This window comes from Molossus molossus, unplaced genomic scaffold (assembly GCF_014108415.1).
Source record: "Molossus molossus isolate mMolMol1 unplaced genomic scaffold, mMolMol1.p scaffold_m16_p_8, whole genome shotgun sequence".
Taxonomy (NCBI): domain Eukaryota; kingdom Metazoa; phylum Chordata; class Mammalia; order Chiroptera; family Molossidae; genus Molossus; species Molossus molossus.
Window position 1 is genome coordinate 29981366 of NW_023425402.1, and position 27603 is coordinate 30008968.

General features: G+C 37.9%; 1 protein-coding gene across 1 annotated transcript in view; it reads right to left on the minus strand.

Moving 5' to 3' along the window:
* EYS (eyes shut homolog) overlaps nucleotides 1-27603 on the minus strand; it is a 1629530-nt gene that overhangs the window by 92128 nt on the left and 1509799 nt on the right. Inside the window, 1 exon segment of the mRNA XM_036248740.1 lies at nucleotides 19717-19889. Coding sequence (XP_036104633.1) covers nucleotides 19717-19889 — 173 coding nt within the window.

Below are 27603 nucleotides of genomic sequence, written 5' to 3' on the forward strand. Positions count from 1 at the left end.
GGAAAAAAAAATTTTAAAAACCGTTTAGTGAGATTGGTCTATAGGAGTGATTTTCAATTGGTGTGCCATGGCACACTGGTGTGCTTCAAGAATTTTTAAAACATGCAATACCTGATTGTTTAGTTAGGGGCATTGACCTCTTTTCCTCTAGATTATCAAATAAAAAAATGACAACAGCCAACACAATAGCCATGCAGTGTGAATGAACCAATATTATATCTATTATTTTTGTCAGATCCACAAAAAATATAGTTTTTGGTATATTGCAGAATTTTAGTAATTAGTTTATGTGTGCCATGAGATGAAAAAGGTTGAAAATTGTTAGTCTATAGTATTCTTTTCTTGTACTAATGCCGTGCTGGCTTAATAAAATGAATTGAGAAGCACCCACCTTTTTCTATGGTTTGGAAAAAAGTAAGACTAAAATAATCTGTTCTTAATAGATAAAATAGAATACCTATAATCATGTATCATTGTGTGACTTTTAAAATAGTAGATACTTAATTACCTTCCAAATGTTAATATAATAATTAAAAACTATTTTTCACTCTTTGGGCCAATTTGGAGAAGTATACTTTGCTAGAAAATACGCATTTGCTCCAAGTTTTAAAGGCTGTTGGCAAGAGACATATGTATTTTATTCTCTATTTTTAAAACCATTTCTTCTTTATCTACCATCACGTCACATTCTCATTTCACATCATATTTTTAAACTGTTGTCTTTTTAATCAGGCTCCAAAGAAATTTAATTTTTTTTGGCTTTACAAAAAAACAAAGACAAAAAGAACAAACAAAAAACTAAGGTATTTCATCCTTTGTTTTATTTATATTTTATTTATTTCAGTTTTATCAAGTCCCTTTTTAAAATTTATTTTTTTTATTTCAGTATTTTATATCTTAAGTTGAGGACTTACTTGCTATATTTTAATCTTTTGTTTTATTTTATTTCTTTCAGTTCTCTTTAATAATTCCCCTCCTGAAACTTACTTTTATTTGCATTATTGTTCTTCCTTATTTTCTTTTCTTTTTAAAATTATTTTATTTAGTTTTGTTACAGATGTTTCTCCCCCCCCCCCCACTGATTTCCCCCTTCCCAGCCCTCCCCCAGGTCCCCAGCTTTATTGTCCATGTCCTTTGTTCATGCATACATGCATATAAGTTCTGTGGTTTATCTCTTCCTCACCACCCCCTCTTCTGGGGATTGTCAGTCTGTACCCCACTTCCACATCATTGGGACTACCCCATTCCTCAGACTGTTATGTTCATTATATTCCACAAATAAGTGAGATCATATGATACTTGTCTTTCTCTGTTTCACTTGTTTTGCTTAGGATGACACTTTCCAGGTCCTTCCATGTCGTCGCAAAGGATAAGAGATCTGTCTTTCTTACAGCCTCATAGTACTCCATTGTGTATATGTACCATGGCTTTTTGATCCATTTGTCTACTGATCGACATTTGGGCTGTTTTCAGATCTTAGCTATTGTAAATAGAGCTGCTACGAACATGGGGGTACATATATTCTTTCTGATTGGTGTTTCAGGATTCTTAGGGTATATTCCTAGAAGTGGGATCATTGGGTCAAATGGCAGTTTAATTTTTAATTTTCTCAGGTCACACCATATTGTTTTCCATAGTGGCTGCACCAGTCTGCATTCCCACCAGCAGTGTACTAGAGTCCCCTTTCCTCCACACCCTCACCAACACTTGTTTGATAATTTGTTGATGGCGGCCATTCTGACAGGTGTGAGGTGATACCTCATTGTTGTTTTAATTTGCATCTCTCTGATGATTAGTGATGTTGAGCATTTCTTCATATGTCTCTTAGCCATTTGTATATCCTGTTTGGAGAGGTTTCTATTTAGTTCCTCTGCCCATTTTTAAATTGGGTTCTTTGTCTTCCTTTTGTGGAGTTGTATGAGCACTCTATATGTATTGGAAATTAACCCCTTATCTGATACATCATTGGCAATTATGTTCTCCCATACAGTGGGTTGCCTTTCTATTTTGATGATTGTATCTTTTGCTGTGCAGAAGCTTTTGAGTTTGATGTAGTCGCATATGTTCATTTTCTCCTTTGTTTCTGTTGCCTTAGGTGATGTGTCATTGAAAATTCTACTGCGTATAATGTCTGAAATTGTGTTGCCTACATTTTCTTCTAGGATGTTTATGGATTCATGAGTCACATTTAAGCCTTTTATCCATTTTGAGTTTATTCTTGTGTATAGTGTAAGTTGGTCTAGTTTCATTTTTCTGCATGTAGCTGTCCAATTTTCCCAACACCATTTATTAAAGAGGCTGTCTTGACTCCACTGTATGCTCTTGACACCTTTGTCAAATATTAACTGAGCATATTGCCTTGGGTCCATTTCTGAGTTCTCTGTTCTGTTTCACTGGTCTATATGACTGTTCTTGTGCCAGTACCAGGCTGTTTTGATTACAGTGGCTTTGTAGTATAACCTGAAATCTGGTAATGTGATCCCTCCTACTTTGTTCTTCTTTTTCAAGATTGCTGTGGCTATTCAAGGACTTTTTTGGTTCCATATGAACTTTTGAAGTATTTGTTCTAGTTTTGTGAAGTATGTCATTGGTATTTTGATGGGGATTGCATTGAATCTATAGATTGCGTTGGGTAGTATGGAAATTTTAATGACGTTAATTATTCCAATCCATGAATAAGGTATGTGCTTCCACCTTTTTATATCTTCCTCTATTTCTTTTTTCAATAACCTGTAGTTTTCTGCGAATAGGTCCTTATTTCTTTGGTTAAGTTTATTCCTAGGTATCTTAATTTTTTTGCTGCGATGGTAAATGGCATTGTTTTTTTTAGTTTCTCTTTCTGTGAGTTCATCATTGCTGTATAAGAATGCCATTGATTTCTTGACCTTAGTTTTTCTTAGTTTCTTACTGTGATCATTAAAATCTTATATTTAGTTTTTCTTCTGGATCTACTTTATTACCATATTATCTCAGAGTTCTCAAGTGCTGATCTCCAGGTTCTTACTTGATGCATAAGGAAGAAATCACAATGGATACTTAAATTTACCCTTCTGGCATTTCCCTAAAATCCCTGACTCTACTTTCAACAATCTGCCTACCAATCTCAGAATACACTTGTCATATATGACAAACTGGAGTTGGAATTAAAGAAAGGTATCTTTCCCTAATTTGTAAATAATCCTATCCTGGTTGACTTCAAGTTATTGTTAACAACATCAGCTCTAGCACACATTGCATTCAAGTGAAAATAAATGGACATGAAATATAAATGAAAGATTTACCAGGATATACAAATGACCAATAGACACATTGCTCAACTACACTTAGAAATAAAAAAATGCAAACTAAAACTAGTGAGATTTTTTTTTTTTTTTTTAGTCCTATGTAATTAAAACGTTTTGAGGAAAGGCCCTCTCATATTTTGTTAAAAGCATAAATTGTTTGAAGGGCAGTTTGTTAAAATCTTTCAAAATTAAACAGAAGCATATCATGCGACCTAGTAATTCCACTGATAGAAAATTTCCCTCTCCAATGAATTTCTGGAGAAATAGAAATTCTGTATGCTGTTGGGGGTACCTAAGATGTAAATATTTTATCTTTCACAAAATGAAACTAAAACCTTTAATGCAATTTAAAAAGAAAGAAAAGGACAATAGATTCACATAAAATGTTCAGCAATAGCATAGGCCATGATTAGGAGCATAGATTGTTTATGAAATAGCAGATAATTGTTTAACATAGGAACAAGAAGGAAAAAAGTAAACAACAATGAAATAAACTTGGTCTATCAGAAATAAATGCTTAACAATGGCAATAGTCATTGTTCTAAAAGCAGAAAGAAAACATCAAATTTATTTACCTACATAAAAAATCATATCTATAATTACTGGATGAGAAAGAAGCTAAGGAGCAATTATCATAGAGTGAAGATTTTCAAAATAGTAACACAGGGATTGGATTCATTAGGATCCCTGCTGCTTGGGGAATGATAACATATCCCCGGTCAGCCACAGCACACAAATTTCATGTAATGTATCCAGCACATTTATTAGTCTATTAACACAGTATGTGAAAAGCATAGCACCTAATAACTCTGAGTGACAAAAAGATGAATAAGACCTAGTTCTTTGCTATAATTTGACCTTGTATCATTCTCTGATTTTTTTTTTTTAATGAGAAAATTTTTTTCCTCTTTTCATTTTATCCTCACCTTTCAAAACAATACATTTGAGGGTAAGGACTGTATTTGGTTTGTATTCCTACAGTATCTGATACTTGGCATTTCATCAATTCACATGAGGCACTCAATCAGCATCTGTCAACTAATACACCGACAACAATTTGAACTAAGAAAATAAAGAAGTGTTTTATAGAGAAGAAGAACACATTTGAACACTACTGTAGAACTACCGTAACTTCTGCAGCAACCAGTCGCGTTGTTGTTTTTCTACCTGTCTACCCATAGACTGACCTTAAGCATCTTGGTTAAATGGAAACCAGTTTGCAAATAGATGTAGATTTTCTCTCCTGAGTGGAGAATTGCATTACTGATTTTTTTTTTCTTGCTACAAAAACAACACTTCAGTCATTCATCTAAAATGAGGCAGGTTGTTTCTGTTGCTGTCTTTTTCAGTTAGCATCCTGTGAGGCTGACATGGCAAATATGAGTCCGGACTGTGTTGTGAACAAGAAGCAAGAAATGGCGAAAGTATAAAAAAGTCGCAAGTGACCACAATGGAATCAGAAGAAGGTGGTTAGGAAAAGGGATGAATTTAAGGTGGAGAATTCAGACAATGTGTTCTTCTGATGTTTACCTTTTGATTGAAGTAGAACCTAGGAATGTTTACAAATCTAATGGGTACAGTTCACAAAGTGAACTTGTTATTTCTGTATAACCATCTTCCAAGTTCTGAGCTGTTGGATTATGTTATTATTTTGTTTAGGATTTGGCATCAATGTTCACGACTGGCTGGCCGTTTATGTTTCTTATCAAGCTCAACATCTAGATGGCGTTCACCTCATGGAAGAGGTGGGAAGTTAGTTTAGTCACTTGAAGAGTTTATCAAAGATGGGTGATTTTCTTCCTTAAGTAGTTAAAAGATTTCATCAGTTAAAGCAGGTGAGTTTTGAGTTTTCTTAGTGGAAAGATATTGAATGAGGAAATAAATGACAGGATTATTCATGTTGGTTATTTATTCTTATGCCAGTTTTAATTAATTGTGTTTTACTAAGATTTTATGCAATTTATATAATTTTTCATGTATATTAACATGAAGTAGTTCGTCATATCCTCTTAATCTCTGCATCATTTGAAGTGATTTTTTACTGATTAAAAAAAAATTCTGTCTGATAATCCAAATAGCTGTGTCATATCTATATTAGATTTTGTGTTTCTTTTTGTTGTTGTTGTTCTTTAGCACACCTTTTAATTTTTTTTTGAAAGCTGGACATGAAATTTCATATAGCCTGAATTATGGTAAAAAGCTTCTAGTGGGAGGTTTTATGATAATCTGGCTAGGAGCTGGGCTTTATTTAGTGTTTGCTGAAGCTGTCCATTCAAGCTTCAGGCTTCTGCAGTGTCTGTATGTTTGCCTTCTCGTTGGTTGAGTTTCCCTAAGTACTTCTCCGCAGACATCGTGTGCTGTCTCAGCTCCAAATCCTCATCATTATACTGGAGCCCTGTGTATGTGGGCGGAAGGTGTGGAGTGGAAATGTCTTCTACAACCACATGATTAAATCTCAGTCCTTTAGTAGAAAGCTATGTTTCCTGGGCTATGACTTTCACAAATGTTTTTTAGCTTTTTCTTTTTTCTTCTCCTCCTTAGGTGAGACAGGAAGGCTAACAGGCTGAAGGTGAGATAAGGTTCTGGTAAAGAATTTTCCCCTGGAAAAGAAACTCTCTTGGCTTGTATGACACCTTGCTCTCCAGGTTTTTCTGTTCTTTCTCTGACCACATCTTCTCAGTCTCCATTGCTTTGTTCTTTCTTCTCTAAATTATTCACGTTGTAGCTCCCAGAATGTAGCGCTCTCTACATTCTCTTCATAAGTAATTTCATATATTCTCATGAGTTTAAAAACTGTATGTTGGAAATCCCCATCTCTAAGTCAAGCCTCTCATTTTAAGGCTAAATGCCTCTCTGACCTCTCCACTTATACTCTCAACAGGCATCTGAAGCAAAACTAAATTCCCGTTTCTATCTCAAGCTTATTCTTCTCACATTTCAGCAATGCATTCTATTATCTAAGTCGCTTGATCTAAAAATCTGGGAGCCATGTTGCTCCCCCTTTCTCCACACCCCAACACAACCTATCAGTAAGTCTTACAGATTCTGTTTCCAAATACAACTTGAATGTGGCCAATTCTTTCCCACTCTGCTCAGATGATATCTGTTATTTTTTTTTTATCTTCACCCGAGGACATTCCTCCATTTTTTTTGTTCAGACAGAGTGGGAGGGAGAGAGAGGGAGAGAGAGAGAGAGAAAGAGAAACATCGATGTGAAAGGGACACATTGAGTGGCTACCACCCGCATGACCAACAAGGGTCGGGGACAAACTGCAACCGAGGTACGTGCCCTTAGCAGGAAGCAAACTTGGGTCTATCTGGACCGCAGGCCAATGCTCTAACCGCTGAGCCAAACTGGCCAGGTCTGATATCTGTTCCTTTATGGATCACTGCATTTGCTTCCTATGTACCCCGTCTTCTATTACTTGCTCTCCAATATAGAAACCCAAGGAATATGTTACAAACCCAAATCACTCCCCTCTTTAAACTCATGGCTCATCATTGAACATTGAAGAAAATCCAAATGCATTGCCGTGACCCACAAACCCCTGAATGATTTGGCTCAGCTTATTTCTTTAATGTCACTCATGGCACCCTTGCCTTGTCCTTCATACTCTGATTTCATCGGCCTTCTTAGAGAGCCCCTCCCTGAACACCTGTCTGGGTAAGTCCTACTCTGTTACTTCTCATCATGTCATCTGTTTCCTCCACAGCACCTATCAATTTGGAATTCATTTAGTTATTTTTTGCCTGTCTCCTTTGCAGATGTTAAGCCTCGCCGAGGAAAGAAGATATGTGTGTTTTATTTACCATGCTTGACTAATCATCTAGGACAGGTCTGACACATAATAGGTTCTTAATTAGTACATGTTAAATGAATAAATTATAGGATGGGTTTTCTTACAATTAAAATGACATACTTAAACCCTATTTATTATCTCATAATTTTCCAGATAATTTCTAATACTAAGGAAAGCATAGTGATGTCAAATCCAATACTTTTCTGTGCCCAGTAAGACAAATCATAATTGATAATTAACACATGTCCCCAAGGGCCTAGGTTTCTTTCTCTCTGTCTCTCTTTTTAAGAGTTTTTCTTTCTGTAATTTTTTTTCTTTATTGATTTTAGAGAGAGAGGAAGGGAGAGGGAGAGAGAGATAGAAACATTGATGACAGAGAACATCGATTGACTGCCTCCTGCATGCCCCCCACTGGAGATCAGGATCACAACCTGGGCATGTGCCCTGATTGAGAATTGAACTGGCAACCTCTTGGTGCATGGGTGGATGCTCAACCACTGAGCAACACCGCTGGGAGAGCCCAGGTTTCTTTAGATAACATTTTGATGAGAAGGTAAGAGTTGATCAATGATTAATAACTTCATACTTGAGCTATTATTCTAAAGATAGTTATTATTTCTGTTTCTATTAATATAATCAGTAATCACTTTCATGATTAGATTTTCTTCTAAATGCAGTATACCTGAATCTGTGTATTTGAGACATTTACATGGGATTCAGAATAACATAAAATTTTAGAGCACAGGCTTTATACTCAGGTTTTAACCATTCTGACTACAGCCTGCCACTAACTGGCCATTTTTCATCCTAGTTATTTACCTTAAATTTTCAATGTTCTCATTTATAAAATGGGGATGATGATAATAGTGCCGTCTGTGCTCTTCAGAGGATAAAACAAAATATCCTATATAAAGCACTTAGAACAATGGTTAGATTGCAAGCATTCAATACCTGCGAACTCTTATTAGTTATTTTATAATTAACTGGAAAGACTTGTAATGAAGGAGACACCAAAATAGAACTATATTTGAATCATTAGTAGAAACATATTTATTTCCCCTATTGTCAATGTAAAGGTTCTGATTGAAATAATAATAATAATAAAACAAAAGCGAAGAAGAGGGTGGCCATCTATTCCAGCTCTTTCACTCGCTGATGAGGAAGGTGAAGTACAGGGAGGCTAAGTGACTTGCTTGAGGTCACACAGCTGCTTGTTTCCCACCTGGGACTTGGATTTGTCTCTGTTCTCCAGGTACAGGGCCTTCCCATCACACAGCACTAATAATTTAACGTGACCAACTTCAATTTAATCAGCTACAAAGTGAGGATCTATTAGTTAATAAAAACAATATCTATTTGATTTTGTGTAAATGGTCAAGTTCATTAACGAACAAGCAGACAGATGTTGGAGGAATAAAGAGTTGACTAAGAAGCAGTAACCTACCCTGTTCTAGGGAATGGAGGGTGAAAAAAAGAGGTGTTGTTCTTTTGTATCTACAGCCAAGAATGCTTTGAGCAACACTTTTCCCCCCATTTTACCAAGTAGCACATTTGGGATAGAATCATTTCTAAGTTTGTTCTTTAAGAAGCTGCGTCTCTGGAAATAGACTTTTGCCAAGGGGATTTTTTACAATCAAGTTAAATTAGACGTCACTTGATACACCCGGAAATCTGCAGTCTTCTATGTATTGCACAGGTGTTCTGATAGTCTCCTATTCCAACAGGGGAAGTGTGGACTAACCAAAACGCTTCCAGATGTTGGCAGAGAGGCCCCTTAAGTCTTCAGATGTGCAGGATGAAAATTGTAGAATTCCCTAATAATTACAATGTGTGGGGAAATGGCTGTCGAGGTTTTCCATTCCTCTTCTTGCTACACTGATTTAGAGTAAAATTCAGTAGCTCAAAATCTAAGACCCCAAAGACACACTTTTCTCAAAAGTGTTTGTTTATGGTAACAAGTCATGGAGAGCAGAGGTATAATGGTGGTAAGGAGCAGGTTTCACCATCCACACACAAGAGATCTGAGAAATATGTATTTCTTAAACATTTTAGTTTTAAACCGTACAGGGGCAGTCAAACTTAAAATGCAACTGATACAGCGAACTAAGAAAACATCAACTGCACTGTGGTGAGGACAGCTGCCCTGACAGCACCTAGGGGACCCTCTCTGGCAGAGCAGCCATAGCGAAATATATTCCTTCAGGAAAGCCCCCTTTGGTATTTGCTGTCAACGAGGTGTGTGTCAAGCGATCTGCCCGGGAGACTGACAGGGATACACTCCAACAAGCAGAATTATCAGCCACTCACCCTTATGACAGCTTTTCTTTCTCTAGAGCTTCAGGACCTGGGACAGAAAGAGTCTCGCTCTAACAATCTCAAGTTGGTTTAATACACAAGAACAAAAAAGGTGAGATTCGAAAATACCTTTGGCCCCTTGAGAATGGCAGAGAGAATTACAAAATGCCATTTTTGAGACTGAATCATTAGGTGAAATATTTAGATGTGCCCTCTAGAAAAGATCAGGTGTTCTCTGCCTGGTGTTAAGTCATGGATGCAAATCAAAATGGGCAGGAAAATGCCACCTTTGAAAGAGCCGTGTCAACTTTTCAAGCTGCTCACACGGTGGTGTTGCTCTAAAGTGACTGATCAACAGCAGAGGCAAGAAAGAGTTCACTGACTTCACCAAGTCCCTTACTCAGGACCAATGTGCTATGATTAGAACAAGGGAATTAAAAATATACTGCAGTTGTCTATTGTTTAGCCCATAGGAAAAAAACAACAACACTTATTTTGAAATAAAGTAATAGGTGTGCTTTTGTAAATTATTCTTGTTGGCTCTTCGAATTTTTAAATTTCAGAAATAAATAGGAACCCAATTCTTAGTAACCCCTATAACGTGCTCTCCTTAGAAAGAAAACTCAAATAGCCCTTCAGGAATCACTGAATGGGTAATTAGTATGTTTGATATCCAAACCATACTTCTGATATTGGGTGTTTAGAACTCCCTTTTGCAATTCACATTTAATTACAGAACTTACAGTATCATCATTCCAGCCAAACTGAAATCATGACTTGATCATCTGAGACTGTTTAGCCTTAGCTTTGGAGTTTTCCCTTAGCTCTCAAGGACAGGGATAAAGCATATGACACACTCAATATTGTGGAGAGCGTGCAGATATTAGATATGTTGCATAATCTTAATGCAATGTAGGTACATCTGAAGCCAGGATTTGGTTAAAAACTATAATTAATTTTCAGAAATATCCTGTTTCTTTCTCATTATTTCCCTATTTAATCTTTGTCTCACAAATGTGTCGTGATAGGAATTCCAGACCTCGTTGGCCAAGTCATGTAGTCATAGACACAAACCATGAGTTTATTGAAGTTACCAGTTCAATTACTTTGACTAATCAATTCTACAGTAATTGATACACTTTCTAAAAATACTCCCTTGCTGAATGAATGTTTTCCTCTAAGAAATCATTTGTTTATCTGAGTTGACAAAATGATACCTTTATCAACCCTGTCAGGTGCGATTGTTCTTATCAAACATATGAAACATAACTTGCATTTACCCAAGTTTATGAGTGAAAATTCTTATTAAGTGATCATGTGGTTTCTTATCAAAGTTGAGTACTTTTCAGGACACTTAAACTATTGAAGGGTCATCATTTGGTAAAAGGATAAAGAAGAAAGCAAGGATCAAGTCATTTGATACATTGAGAAAAGTCAAAACAAAAAAAACCCTAAGTGATAAATGCATAATATAATCTTAAGCATTTTTTATTTTATTAAATTACAATGCAGAGAAAGGAGTAGAAATAGTTCTCACTTAAACTTATTCTTCTTAGTTTAGGCCTAATTCAAGTGGTTCTTCGTGTAGGGGAATGCCTACCACAAGTGACACATTTCCGTACAATGGCCATAAGACAGACTCACATTTAATCCTTGACTTTGTGTAATGAGATTGCCGTGGTGTTAGCTGAGGGTGTAGTCACTCTCCTCTTGCACCCATGGTATTCCTGCACTCTTCCCACAGCTCAGTTAGCAGGAGCTTAGAGAATGCAAATTTCAGTAAAATGAATTGAATTGAGGTGAGTAGGTGCTTTTAAAGTAACTTTAAAAAGAATAAATGTTTTTGAATATACCACTCCATTGTTTCCTCTAACTATATCAACCAATGGGAATGACATAATACATTTTATATATGATAATCCCAGGCATTTTAAACATAAGTTGAAATCAGCTTCTCTAAATTAGTTTTCTGAAATCAGTGGGACAGATAAAAATCTCAGGCCGTGTTTGAAAGGGAATTGCTAAACATTTTTGATCATGGCCCAGAAATATTACTTATTTAAAATTATATTTATATACAAATATAATAAGGATATTATAAAACACAAAAAAATGAAAGTGGAGTAGAGTACTATTTAATGTTTTAAAGAAAGGCTGAAGTCAGAGAGATCTGGATTCCAGATTTACCCACTGCTCACGATTTTGATTAGTTATTTAAATTTTCTGAGCCTCAGTTTCCCTATCTGCACAATACAGATAATGACATACCTCATGGGGTTATTATGCGGATCATGTAGAAAGATGAACGTAAAAACCCTTAGCTGAGGGCCTGGCACATAGTAAGCACTCCGTACACCCAAGTTCATTCCTACACACTCTTCTCTATGGGCCACCTTATTGCGCTAGTGCGCCGTGGAAAATACTTTTTGGAAATGTTGCAGAAGAGATTATTTGTTCATGGATTATTTTATTATTCTACTGTTAAAATGTGACAAAGCTTATTGACTGTCTCCTAAGTAATAGGCATAGTAGTGGGTTCAGGGTAACAGCTTAGATGATATTCTGAAGGACTTTCAAATTACATTCAATTCAGCAAAAATTTTAGAGCCCACCATGTGCTGCTCCAAAGCAGACATCATATCTACATTCCCAGAGCTTACAATTTAGAAGACAAATATAATATGTTGTGAACGATGTTCTGTTAGACTAGAGGGTGGATGAGCTGGGGTGTGCCCATGCCAGTTTTCTACATCATTTTCAGCAGTTTTTATCTCATCCTAAGGAAAATAGGAAGCCATTTCAAGCTCAAAGTCATGGAGTGAGAAAATATTAGAAAAAAACACAATATGAGCACATCCGTGCACAAACAAAACCCATGTAACTGAAGAGGTGCTATCACTGTAGAGAAGGGAGGCAATTCACATCACACACAGGCACCTCCGTCCCCGTTTATTTCATTCCTGACAATCAAGAAATTCCATTGCCTCATCATAAAATGTTGACTGCACAGTTTTTCATGTAGCATACATGTACCCAGACTCTAATCAATTTTCCATTTCCGTGAAGAATTTTTGAAGTGTAACACATGTGTTTGTGTTCTCCACTGCTGGGTAACTGGCAGGTGCATCCCATTAGCACAGCTCTTAAACTGACCACCTGAAGCCTGATAGGGGAGGTGGGATCCGACAGCCTGGACCGACAGCCCCGCATAGTGCAATTCTCTGGTGAGCTGCGGGATACGCTGCAGAGGTTTCCATTTCCACACACGGTCTACAAAACCAATTTGCCATAAATATATTCAGGAGAGACACTTCTACCCCGGTGCATAGTCAATCCATTTTAAAGACATTTTTTAACAAGCAGGAAATGCTTGGGTTGGGAGGGAGAATTCCATGAGGTTCCTAAACAGTGACAAAGTGCCAGAGTGAACAAAAGAACATTTGGCCTGCCGCGTTTAGTGTTGTACTTACTGACAGTGTTCCAGAAGCAAAGAGAGTTTGAGAGGGAATATTCTGCTCTCTGTTGAAAGGCAGACAATACCAGCTGCATGGCTCTCCAGGATTGGAGATGTGAAAATCTGCAAACTGATTTGATTTTTCATTTAGTGTGATTATTAGAAATTGCCTCATGGGGGTAGTTTTAGGAGAAGAGCGAATGTTTCACAAGGAAGATCTGAATTTTGCTTTTTAAATTATTTTTCTAATCTGGAAAAACATAGTTTTTCATTTTGCTGTTTACTGTGTTATTTCTTTTATAATATTGGAATAATATTCCTACCGCACTTTCACCAGGTTGCAAAATATGTTTTATAAGTTTATAATTTATTAAATCTTCTAGACTGAAATAAGATTAAAACACATGAAATTCTATACTTTCTCTCTCTTGAGGCATCTAAGGGCTCATGAACAACATCAGAAATATTTGAGAAAACATATCAGGCGCGAAAACTCAGGGAAATCATGACACGGATTATATCAGTAAGGATTAGGTTTAGCCTCATATAACATAACATAACATATAACAAAATAACAGAAGATTAAGCAAAATAGATTATTTCTCCCTCATTAAGTCTGATGGTAGGTAATCCCTGACTGGTATGGTTAATTATCAGAGATTTAAGCTTTTTTCATGTTTGCTTCTCCATCCTTAGGTCTCCTTAAGATGACCTCTGGAATTCGAGTCATCTCAATCACATTCCAGGCTTCAGCAAGAGGGAAGATTGGGGGTCATGTTGCTCTTAAGGAGTTTTCCAGGGGTCAGTACCGTACTCTAACACTTCTGTTTGTATCTGCTTATCCATAATTTAGTCCCTGACCACATTCTGCTTTAAGGGAGGCTGGGACATCTTAGCTGGGTATATTATTGCCCGCCCCCCAAAATTAAGTGTGTATTAACAAAAAGGAATAGCATATATTGGTCGAACATCTAGTAGGCCCTATCAGAACTGATATTATTCCCTAAGCCAAGTAGCTTATTTTCTTGCTGTTTTTAATAGGTGTGTGTGTGAGTGCCTATATGTGTATACATATACAACTAAATCCAATATTAATCATTGGTAGATAGCATAATGCTTATAGATAATGATTATAGCATTAACTATAGACATAGGAGTAATTGCTAAACCTAATAAACCTTTGACCAGAACATATTTCCCAGATATATATGTTTCAAAGACTAATTTGCTTATAAATATAAAATGGGTAATAATCACTGGAATAATAACCATAACTTTGCTCTGCTGGGACAGCTACTTGCATACATGGAAGAAATGTGCTAATTCAAAATGTCAGTGGATCGGATGGCAGGAGTCAAAACTATTATATATATATATATTTATTTATTTAAAGTGCTGCTTTGTTATACGTACCAATCTACCTTTTTCTTTTTTACAGATGCTGAAATAGAAACACACAAATGAACAAAAAGAGGAAGGCAGGCGTGCACACCTTCCCACTGAGCAAAAGGTGGGGCAATTCCTTCCGTTCTGAAGAAAGGGAAAATGTGACCACTGAAAGGTTGCCTTCCACCCAGAACAAGAGGACTTACTTTTCTGAGTGCTTTCTTGTGTGGCCACACACCCCTGTCTCCTTGCTCTCTTCTGTGACTGGACTTGATCTTTTAACATTTCTTTGCAACCAGACACTAGACAATTTGGGATTTAAACTTGGTGGGAAGTGAGGAATATTGAAGCAGGTTGAACAGCAGAGTAATCAAACAGCTGTTGAGTTGGAAAGAAAAAGCTGGATCATATCAGAGTGGATGCTTTCAAAAGAGTTACGAGCTTACATGACAGAAAATTACATGTACTTGAAATATGCCTTTACCAAATGCCAGCCTGACAGTGAGCTGCTTTATGGAGGTATCATGTCCTTAAATAGCCTGGTGATTATCTGTGTCCCTGGAGCACTGCTTTCTTCCCTGCTTTTCTAATACCCTGGCTTGTCCCTAATCACTGCAGAGTGTCACCAGTTTAGGAAAAAAAAATATAAAAAGGAAATTAATTTTGATTTCCTTTGACATCCCAGAGACTTTCCTTTCAGCTGGGATGGAGATCCAACTTTCTTTCCCACAATGACAAGATGGGGCAGTTCCCTGGGAACATGTGAATCCTGGCTTGATCACCCTTAAAAAGCAAATGCATTTTTTTATGTAACCAGTAATCTCTTGAGCATGCTATATAAATTACCTCAATTCTCATGAAATCTGTAAGGTAGGTTATTATTATCAGACTCATTGAATTTGAAGAACAGAGAGGCTAAATGACCTGCCCAAGATCACTCGCCTAGCTACTTGAGCAATAGAATGGGAATTTTAACCCAGCCAACGACTTCCAGGACCTAGGTTCTCAGTCAGTGGGTTATACTGCTCTCTTCAAAGGCTGTGTTCCATTGAGACACTTAGGTTGAGAGAATAAGGTAAATTGATTAAGAAATAAGGGACACAGAGGGCAAGAGATAAGATAAAGCATCCTCACCTTCCTTGTTTTTAGAGTGATGTGGTTAAGAAAACAAGAAGAGATTATTCTTGCATAAGAACAGGCAACAGGCAGTGTGAATAAGGAGCGCACAAGTGAAAAGTAAAGCATTTTACAAAGGAGGGCAGCTGGAAGTTTGCCTCGGCTCTAGTCATCACTGCCAAGATCCTCACAGAATAAATTCCCCAGTGAACATATCAACAAGGTAGGAAATGTCATAATTATATTTTTTATTATCCCCCAAAGAATACATTAGTATGGTAGATATGGCTATAATTTAAAAGAAAAGTGCTATGTAGCAAACATAACTGCTGATGAAATAAAACAAGCTGATTTTTCATCCTCTGGCATTAACAAAAAACAGAAAGATAAAAAAGGATTCTCATGTTATTTGGTGCTTGTTCTAAAGTGTGGTTGTAACTGGGCAACAACTATGGTGATAGTTTGCTCTGTGCTTTTTTTTTATGTTTTAGAATTTTGTTTTATTTTATTTTTTATCTTTATTGTTGAAAGTATTGTAGATGTTCCCTCCTCTTTCCTCCATTGACCCCTTCCTCCCTGCTCCCAACCCCCTCCTGCTTTCCCCAAACTATTGTCTGTGACCATTGGTTATGCATACTCTGTGCTTTTATTTGTTGAACAAACATGTATTCAGCATATTATGGACAATCTCCTGGAGGTCAGATTGGTAACAGTGAATGGTCCAAGAAATGAATTGGGCACCATCTCATACTAACTGATGGAGCAAAGGAAGCATTGTTGCTTGCCTGATGCAGAGTTGGCTCCTGCGGGGAGCTGACACTTGAGTCGGTACTTCTATGACTGTTATGGAATATTGATTTGATGAGGTCTCCTTCCTTGACCTCCAGTTTCTCTGAAGCTCTTGCCTGAGATGCTTGTTAGAGCTTGCACTTTCGCCAGTCTTGAATGGCTATCTAGAACTGTGGGAAGATAATGTCCTGTAGGGAAACCTTAGTCCAAAGAAACCATGAGTCAATGGCTAAATGCTTCTCTTTTGTCCCTTGGGTAGACAATTCTCAGACTTATTCTGTACATTTCCTCAGAAGATCAGACAATTCTGATACTCATTTTAGATAGGTCTTCATAAGATCCCAGTAGAATCAAGCACGGTTACCCATGGAGGTCTTCATCATAGATCTTTGTATTGACTTTCTCTTTTCTCCTGTTTTATTCTCTCTAGGCCTTTACTCCACTCTTGTCTCCTGGGATCATTTACAAAATAAACTACCTGAATGCAATTCCTTATTAAGTTTTCACTTTTATAGGGAACCCAGGCTAAGACAATGCCCAGTCATAAAAGGAGCGATATTTATGGGCTGAAGGATCATAGGGGGTGTTTGTGTGGAGATGGTATTGCTATTTAACATGTCTTTTTTTTTTTCCTCCACCAGATCCTTAAATCCTAGAATTCTGAATGACTTAGTCCTTAGCCCTCTTCTTATCTTTATCTACAATTTCTCCTTACATGATCTCTGGTTCTATGGTTTTAACTATGACCTCTATTTTGATCACTTCCCTAATTGTATCTTTAGTCCTGACCTCTTCCCTGAGTACCAGCATCATTTATTGAATTACCTACATATCATATCCATTTGGATATCTAAAGCCATCTTTCCCATCATCTATATAAAGTAAAACTCTTGTTTAGTTCTCAATAATGCCCTGTAAAAAAAATCCTGGTATATTTCCAATTTTCCTCATGGGACCCTCACCTTGAACCTATAATTCTAACAAATGAAATAAAGAAATCTGGATGTTCTTGATTTGGCCCTTTTCATATATTTCTCAGTAAGTTCTGTCAATTCCATCTCCATCTTCAGAATCAATCTCAAGTTCATCCACTTATTTCCACCTCCACTTCTATCACCCTTGTCTTAGGCAAAATCATCTTTTGACAAGATCACTGACAAAAGCCTTCTAAAATCAATCTCTATACTGCAGTCAAAATGTTTTAAACAAACACATATGCACTGCTTGCCTTTTAAAAAATTCCAATGGCTTTTTAAGGGACCTAGAAATAAAAGTCTACAACCTTCTCATGCTCTTATGCTTGTATAATCCAGGCCCTGCTTACATCAGATATAATTTTCTCCCTTGCTCCCTTAGACACCAGCCTAACTTTTCATTCAGTGGCAACTTTTCATTCTCCCAAAAGCCTAGGTTCTATCTCTCTTCAGGGTCTTCCATTTTCTGAACCTTCTGTCTTAATGGTTTTTTTTTCTTGCTTTTCATATGGCATACTCCTTCTTCTTTAGGCCTTGGTACAAAGATCTCTTCTTCTGGAGTCATTCTTATAGTGAGCGCCTGCTTAGAATAGTGCCCCCAACCTGGTCACTTTATTGCTTCCTGTTTATTTTCTTCATAATTCTCTTCATAAATTTATATTGCATATTGAGCCATTTTTATTTCCTTTTTATCTTCTCAACTAGAAGGTGAACTCTATGAGGGTAGGAATCTCAAAATGATCTGGCACATTTGTGGACTATATTAATGGGTAGGCTAATTATTTTGAGACATTCCTCTGGATGGGTGCACATAGGAATTTCTTCTTAGCTACACTGAGGCAAAGAGCCTGACGATCATTGTCTAATATTTCCTGTCTCAATAACCCATAAATCTCTGCATCTTGGGAACCTTAATGAGGTCAAGAGATGAGAGTAAACAATCTTTTTTTTTTTTTTTTTTGTAAAAACATGAAGATATTCTTATAAATCTTCATTTCTTATTTCCTTTGGTAGTCTTATTTTCAAGTGGGGAGAAAAACTGATGATTCATCCCATAGTAATCAAATTTATTGTGATCACTTGCATTTTCAATAGCTTTTTTCTAAGTAGGGTATTTGTGTCTAAGAAAACATGAGGTTTTTATAGAAAAGAAAAAGACTGCTTTTTAAAATAAAAATTGCTTGACTAACTTCTATTATAACTCTGCTACACACAGAATGAAATTCCCAGTAATTCTTCTTCTCTTTCAGCTATGCATAGATCCATTGTTTCAATCCCCTTCAAAGACATGCATACCAAAAACTTCCATGTCTTATAGTCTCAGATTCTTCTTTATTCTAGTTTCAGTTTTTATACCTGTTACATCAAGTGTGGTCCCCAGCTTTTTGATGAGTCAGCAAAGGCTGGAACTAGTTGCTGGTGGACTGGGGGCCTAGGGCCCTGTGCTCACCTTGGTACCCTTATTCTAAAGTTGGGTAATAAATGCCACTAGTGTCAAAGGGGTAAACTGTTTTTTGTTTTTTTTTAATGGTAGAAATAAAGATGAAACAAATCCAGTCTTGAGTTGATTAAAATATTAATGCCAATTACCTCTTATTATTTCTGAAAATATTTATAGACATTTATGTCTGTATATCAAGCCAACACTGAAGTCTTAGGCAATTTGTTTCTTAAAGCAATCTTGTACCTTTTCATAATTTAGGGTTTGTACACCCTGGATTTTACTAAGGAGAGGCATGAGGATATTATTTGTGATTTAGATCTGGTTTTTAATAACTACCATAGGCTTTGTTACCTTTAAACAAAAACAGCTGGTCTACAATACACACATTTGTTAATTATATCCCCAGTTTGCCAAAATGTTGTAAAAATAGTTTGATTTTATGTCTTGCACCTAATATTCCTTATTACTCTTTGAGCATTAGAATGACTTTGTGATTTTATAATACAGACATTTTCTGTAGTGTAACCTCAGGGAAAACTCATTACTTTCTTTTGCAATTACTTGATAGTTATGAAAAATACTTGCTCGGTGATCAGTCTCATTAATGGATCTTGTCTTTTTATTTTGAATTTTTTTTTCAATTACAGTTTATATTCTATACTATTTTGTACCAGTTTTTAGTGTATATCTTAGTGGTCAATCATTATACCCTGCAGAGTTCTCCCCCTGTTATTGCAAGCAACCACCTGTCTCCATATATAGTTACCACAATATCATTCACCATATTCCCTATGCTGTACTTTACATCCCTGTGACCATACTGTAACTGCCATTCTGTACTTCTCAATCCCTTCACCTTTTTCACCCATCCACCCAAGCCCTCTTCCCTCTGGTAACCATCAGTCTGTTCTCTGCATCTAAGAGTCTGTTTCTATTTTGTTATTTAGTGTCCACATCTAAGTGGAGTCATATGGTATTTGTCTTTCTCTGACCGACTTATTTCACTTAGCACAATACTCTCTAGGTAATAAATTTTGTCTTGACCGACTTGGAAAGAAGCAAGAAAATGGTTTGACATTTTTGATCAGTCAGGTGCTGTTCTTGATCACTCCGACTTCTGACCTCTTCGCCTTCTCCTGCCTGTGCTCTGTGCTTAATAATCTGATGCTCTTACCATCAGTGCAGAGGAGTCCAGACCTCCCGTATGGGCAGAGGCAGACCATGTCTGTCTGGGATTTAGGAACGCAGGTGGCACCGTTTCTACATGGGTTGTTTTCACAGGTTGCAAACTGGCACAGCTTGCCTGAGTACAGCCTTGGACACTCACAGAACCCGTTTTCACTGTCACTGAGGAGACAAAACGAATTATTAATCCAATCAGAAAACAATTGATCTTTTACATACATACACACACTCACGCATGCACACATACGTAAATAAAATTACAATTACCTCTTGTCTAGTAAGTGGAATTTTTCTTTCTCCTTTTCTCTTAAGTGGAACTTTTTCTTCTCTCTTTCTCTTTCTGTGTTAACTTTTAAGTATTTGTAGCTATGTATTTTTGCATTGAAAGCAGATTAACAGCTTTATAGATTGCCTGAAGCCATGAATTCTATTTTAAGCCACCTATTTTTATTTTTGATTTATCTCATCTTCTATTTCACACTAGGTACCTTCTCAGAGTTTCATTAAATATGTGTGGCATTGCCTCCATCAAGTGCTTCAAAAGTCTATTAGGAGAAAGCCGTCTTAAGCTCAAAGCTCAGAGAATTTCAAGCCTGGTGACAAGCATCCTCCACTGAGGACACTGTCCTCCAAGTGTGCCCTGGTGGTAATTTGGAAAGAAAAGCGTAGTGGGAGCTGTGATGACTATATAACTCTCTGGCTGACAACATAGGTTTGGCGGCCCCAAGTGAGTGCCCATGCCAACTGCACTTGAGAGAAATACTTTCACCTGCTAGGGCAGCATCTCCAGAGGGAAAGTGACTTGGAGTTTGTTGTTTTGCCTCCCTGAATCCATTCCCACTTTTTAAAGTAAAAGGAGCCTCAGTTTCCCATGCAGATCCACCCCTCCATCATTCTGAGCCTACACTGGCAGGAGGGGCGGACCCCGACTCTTGCTGTCAATCACAGTGATTATTGCAGGATAGACACAAAGACCTGGGGATGAACCGTAACCGAGGTACATGCCCTTGACCGGAATTGAACCTGCAACTCTGGTCTGTGTGCTGACGCTCTAACAGCTGAGCCAAACTGGCCAGGGCAACTTTTTTTTTTCTTTTTTAACTAGAGTTGCTGAACTGGTAGCTGCTGGTGGCATGTGCCTATTCAGAGGGGAGAGTCTGGCTGAGAGTCAATAACTAACACCAAGCAACACAAATATAAGAGGCTGGGGGAAATAGATAATTAATGATATTATTTAGGCACCAGATCTAACCATTACTCTGCAGTTATGTGAACCGACATATTTTATCCCCCCTTTTAGGTTTTTGAGCCAATTTGAGTTAGGATTTTGCTACTTGTTGTTAAATAAATTCCATTTAATATTAATCATCTTTGCCTTTCTTTTTCCCTTTCTTTTCATCACTTTAAGTTCACATATCTTCCCATATATGGATCTTTAGAGTTTTATTTTTTCCTGCTTACCTCTTATCTTCTAAATATGACTGTTAGCTCTTAAAGGTAGGTACCACACCATCCCGAGAATTAGAAAGCTAGTATGTCTCGTCTTTATGAGCCTCTCAGTCTAGTTGTAGATCTTGCTCAGACCAGTTTTCTCTTGTCCTTGTCATCATCCTGGTTTTTGGATGCCTTCCTTACATATTTTAATCCCCTTAGTCCAACATAAATTCTATCACAGGAAAGTCTCAGATTCTTTCAGACTAATGAATACATGACTTTGAAATCTGAAGAGGTTTCTTTTTCCATTTTTATGTTACTTTTCTGTGTTAATGGGAGGACTCACCATGGAGAAACTTGATGTATCTGATAGCAGGTAAAAGCTAGCTTTGGAGGGGTGTGAGGCTTTGGGACCCTCAGATTTTGCCGACGCAGAAGGTGATCCTGTAAATGGGCAGTAATTGACTCATTTTATAACTTTGATGACCACGTGCATAGAGCATAGTATACAGATACAGAATCTCATAGGGTTTTAGAGTTGGGAAAACAGTAAAGATCAATGTCACTGAGATGGTCATAAAGCGCCCTAGACAAGTTCTTTCTGGGCTACAGAACAGAATTTTGAGGACTGATGAGGCAATGCTGTTCCTTCTTGCCTGAGAATTGTGGTGAAAACGTACAACCAGGCCACCTGGCAGGTAGAGCGATACCTTCTGGTGTGACTTAAAGTGTTAGTTAGGAGCTTAATGTTATTTAGGGCCATGGAAAACCTAATGTAACTTCGCTTCCACTCACTTAACTTAAATTTGAAAGCTCCTGTTAAGCATCTGTACTCTGGGGAAAAGTCTAGGAGTGCAACACCCTTGAAAGCTGCATTTTGGAAGGACCAGATTAGTCTTTTCATAGTGAAGGAGAACGCCCCGTATATGAAAGTCAGACGAATCTAAATATTGACTGATTGAAGTGCTTTAATCATATAGACCTCTCCGTATTTGAAATGCAGGGAAGATGCTTTTCTGTTAAAAACCAAGGAAAGCACTAATTTTAATCACGTCCTATTGAATAAATCAAGCTTCATTTCCTTTTTGCTTCAATCAGGTGTTGCAAGAAGTCGGTGGCATCAGTTCATGCAGACATCACTAACTGCGCATGTCTGCACATCCGAGGGAAGTAGAGATTCTACAGAAACACTCCAAGAAAGAGGAAAATCACTGGATCTGGCCAACCAAGGGCAATTGCCCAAGCCCTCTGGCCCATCTTAGTATTGCCTTTCATTACAAGAGTCAGATTTAACCAATTGAGATTTTGCCAGACGATGGTGCCTCTGTACACTTACCTCACCTTGTACTTTTGAGTCCAAAAGATTTCCTGGAGTGCCAGATATTTTACCAATAGTTTTAATAACATCTGTTTGCCACCCACCAGCTGTGCAACACTTGGACCTAAAGGTTTCCCCTATTCAGATGTTACCAACGATCCTATTACTGAACCCCAGTTTCTTCACAAGCTAGTGAGCCAGCTGCTTCTGCTGTCATGTCACACATGTTGCTGCCTTGCCACACTCTGGAGCAACTGGAGGTGCCAGCCAGGACAGTGATGCCCTGAGGCCAGGAACTTGATGTAATGTCTCCTTTTGGAAAAAGTGATGAAACCATGTCACCTTCCTTCACTGCTGTGACTTTGTTAGGTGCTGTTTAATTAGTTATGGGAGAATATATTCCCATGCAATAAATACTTTTTCATATGAGAGAGCTTTAAAAAGCAAACCCTTCTCAGACTTATGCACCATTCAGAAAACTGTTTTGCAAATCTTCCTCTAGGCAAGTCAGGGCACTTTTCTGAATTCAAAGTGGGTCTGGGAAAGACCTCAGGTATTGGTGAAGTTTATGCTTGTACACCAGAACACCGTATTTGGTGTCAAGTGCTGTCAACTGATATCTGCTGTGGACAGACAGAGCCATGTGCCATAGGGTGTGTATGGCTTATCTTCGCTCTTGGTAGGGGAGACAACATATGTTCGTGAACTAATCTCTGTAAGGTACAACGTGTTATGTGAATTTATATGCATATTTAGACAGTGGTGAGGATTTTAAAGCCTTTTTAAAGCTGATCCTAAACTGGTGCCAGAGAGCATGTTCCATGGGGCTTTTAAAGGCAGATTCTTGAGCACCCCTTGTCCTCAGAGATTTTAATTTTGGAGATCTGGGGCCAGGTCTAAGATTTTGCATTTAAAAAACATCATCAGGTGATCCTTTTGCATAGCATACTTTGAGTTTAAACCAGCTCCCCTGAGATAAATTTCCTTACCAGAGTTAAAGCTTGATGGACATTAGCTACTATTGGGTCGTTAGCAGGATGTCAGGGCATTATAATTTTCTCTTTTTTAGGCTGCATTTTAAGTTTTGATTGACTTGTATCTGAAAACACAATACAAAGTTTTGAGGGATTTTATTTTATGAGCGCTATATATGGCCTATTGCATGTACATTGCACTTAACAATGCCATGAAGTAGGGAAAAATTCACTCAGTCATTTAAAAGCTTAGTTAAAAAAATACCAGCTAAGTATATGCAAACATCTGTATAATTGGGCACTGTAACTGCTACAGCATATTTGATTACAAGTCACAATATGGTTAGCATTTCTAATGACTGTCATTAAGTTTCTATGGGTATCGAAAATTATCTTTAGAACTTGAACTGTTTTAAAAAAAATCAAAGATATTAGTTTAAAAAGGATGGCCCCTATTTACATAACACAGCCAGATGCCTCAAAACCTTCTAGAACTAAAAGGACTTCTGCATGTATTAACTTAAGAAAATAAATAACTCTTCCAGCACTCTTTGTATCTAAGGATCATTAGCGGATTTCAAAGTTGGCCACCCACGGTGTCAAGAGAGGGAGCTTCCCGGCAGGAAAGTGTGCAGAATGAATCCTTGTGAATAATGTCTCTAGATACTTCTGAAAAATAAAATTACTACTGGCAGAAATAACCCATCTCTATGTATAGGCTTTTCTATTTATAGAACCACAGCACAGGCTAGGAGAGAATGCAAATGAGATCCCCAGTAGCTGTGGTTCAAGCGGAACTTTCATTCTGTTTTCATGAATTTCACACCACAGCAAGACTCTGCTGATGACAAGGCACTACCCGGCTCCCCCAAGCTGCCGTGATGCGCAGCTCCTTTCAAAATGAATTGTCAGCTATGTTGCAACCTGGTGCTCCAGCACCCCTGACCGCCTTCCTTCGTCTCTGAGACAGTCCCTCTAAGGGGGTTACTTCCCATAGTGAGGCACGCCATCATCTTTAACATTTTTCTTTTTTTTTTTAAAGTAGCCACAGGTGAAAATAATAATAATAAAAAAGATGCAAAACCTAAATTATCTTTCAGTGGCCCAGAAAATGAACTTGGAGAATACAGTCCATGTAATATACCCGTGAACAGAGAGCTCAGCGAAAATGTCCTTCTTCAGAAGCTTTTTTCTTTCTAGATTTCACTTAAGGTAGACACAGAGAAGATGAAAAAGGATAAGAGCAATAATAAAAGCCGTAGAATCACACATAAAGAAAGACTACATAAAGCGAGTAATTCTCAAACAATATGAACATATTTTTGTTTCTTCTTGTTCTAGGGTCTGTTCAATTTAATCTCATGGGTGTTTTATAAAGAAAAATCAAATTTATGTTATAGTCTCTCTCTCCCCTGTCTCCCTCCTTCTCTCTTCTTCTCTTTTGTGGTTCACTTGACACAAAAGCCTTTATTGGTAAAGTAAGATGATGAGAAATTTCCTTCCCAGCAAGGGATGTCTTTTACATTTCTTTTGCCTTGTGACCCACTAGTCCTTCTGGAGTTAAAGCTTTGCTTCCAGCAAAGGAGTCTCAGTAAACATCAACCCCAAAGTAGGGAGCTAACATGTAAAAGTGGCCATAACCTAAATCAATAAATGAGAGATGCATGGTAATGTGTTCCGCACAGTACTTGGCGTTGATCAGCTGCTCCTTGCATGGAGGCTGGTGGAGGAGGGACACACAATCAGTGCAGTCTGACTCAGTAAATGGTGGGATACGAGCAGAATGGCATCTGGGATAAAGAGACGTGGGTTGGGGAAGAAGGATGAGGTGGAGGGTATTGCTGGGTGGGGAAATATAATGATGAATTAATAATTGTTGAATAAAGATATCATTTTGATGTCTACAAGTACCTCCCCCCAATTAAGAAAAATATCTCAGGGTCTTAAGATTAGACTTTGCACCTAAGAAGCAATTTCATAATAGATTTCAAATTTCAAATAGATTTGTTCATTGCAGAATTAGCCAGTCTCCAGCCCCCTGCACTGTAAGAGCAATTTGGGCAGAATCTAATATAATGCAGTGCTTATGGAGTTCTCAGATAATTTTCTGTAAAGATAATGTGCCCATTTAAATGCCTTTTAAGGCTAGAAGTGTTGGTATAAGCTTTTAAAATGCTATTTTAACTCCTGCTAAAAAGAAACAAAAGAATTCTCTTAAAATATTTAAGACAACAAAGTGCTGTTTCACAAACCATTCCCTTGACCTCAGTAATGTTCACAGACAATTTCTACTGTTTCCATGGTGAACTCAGCTGTTCTCAGGGACATAGACACACAGCACACAATGATGGTGGTGGTTCTTTTCTGATGTTAACAACTATTTACAAAATTGCTTTGGGGGGGATTTATTCCTCACAAGCATAAGGAATAGTGAATAATAACTCTTTAGAGAGAGACACTTTGATGACCAAAGAAACACTCCAACTTTAAATTTGCAGCAAGAAATTTAATTTTTTGCCATTTCTCATTTATCTCTGGGTCTTATCCCTCCTAAATCTTTATGCTCTAATTGTGGGTTAGGAGAAAGCAGGAAATTCATGAAGCTTGAATCTTAAACTATAGTTTGAATCTGCCATTTAGAACAAGAAGGTGACATCTAAAACTGTCCCAAATCCCCTTATCTGGAATCGATGCCCCCAACAATACAGACCAGAGATTATTGACCGGCAAGATGTTTAATGCCTACCCCTTGAACTACACAGCATATTTTGTTTACAGTTCTGAGGCCTGGACACAAAACTCAGTGCACAATTATAAGGAACACTGTGAACTTTGCCATGCAATGTTTTACCCACTGTACCAGGGTTCATTTCCCTAGTCCCAAACCCAGCTCAGGCCTTCATCTCACGCAGCTTCCTGCCTGTACCATATCTGCACATTTGTGTGAGTCCAGATAACATTCCCAATTCATCTGGCAAAATGTTGGCATTCGTTTTGGCTTTGACCCTTTTCATCCTTCTACAGAGTAGTTGTTGAGAGCTTTCCCAGTCTCTAAGCCTTGCGTCTCACACTCACACCAGACAGCTTCATTCCCGGCTCTACAGAGAAGGTCGCGGCCATCAACATCTACTCTTGACTTCCCACATCATCTCTTCCTGTCTTATTTCTTCATCCTCCTTTCTTTTCACCCCATTTTGGGGTAAAGGATTTTGGGCAGGGAAATAATCATATTATGTTTTTAAATTATGCTTCTGGGGAAAATGCACTGGAGGGACACTGAGAGAAGGGGCTTTTTTTCCAAGTTAGGAAATGCTTCCCTCCCTTCTTACTCTTGCTGAGAGTTTGCGCAGGAAACTCCGTGGTTTCAGCAGCTGCTCCTCAGGTAATTCTCTCTAAGAAGGTTCAGCCCATGCTCTAGTTGGCTTCTCAGCTAAACTCAGATGATTCAAGGGCCGAATCCCAGCAACTTGCAGCAGTATCCCGAAATGTGGCTTTTCAGTGAGTTCTCCTGAGTGTTTAGGGGGTGGCTCGGCATAGAGTTGCACAGGCTCCCAGTGGGCAGAATTCTCCAAAGTCCAGCAGCCCTGTGGGTGCTTTGTCAGTGAGGTCCCTCGCATGTCAGAAGACAGCTAGCTTCCCAATGAGTTTCAGCAGTGCCCCTGTGGGAGGCTTCCTGGTTTCTTTAGCACCCCTGTGGGTAGCTTCCATCCTAACCTGTGGAACCTCAGTGAACTTTTCTACATCCAATAACCACACTCTCTTCAAGGTGGTCCAAATAACAGCTGGTGTGTGTATGTGTTCATAGGTGTGTGTGTTCCTTCCTTGAGTGTTCTTTCTCACCATAGAGGTAGGGATTACAACCTGCGTTGATTCTACCTAAATCCTTTACAGTGTTCTTTGCCTTTTATCAGTTACTCCTGTTATTAGTTAATAATTCCTTTTTATTTTTTTTATTTTTTTTTATCCTCACCCGAGGACATTTTTCGATATTTTGTTCAGATAGAGTGAGAGGGAGAGAGAGAGAGAGAAACATCGACGTGAAAGCGACACATCGAGTGATTGCCACCCACACGACCCAACCAGGGCTGGGGACAAACTGCAACCAAGGTACGTGCCCTTAGCGGGAACCGAACCCGGGTCTCTCCGGACC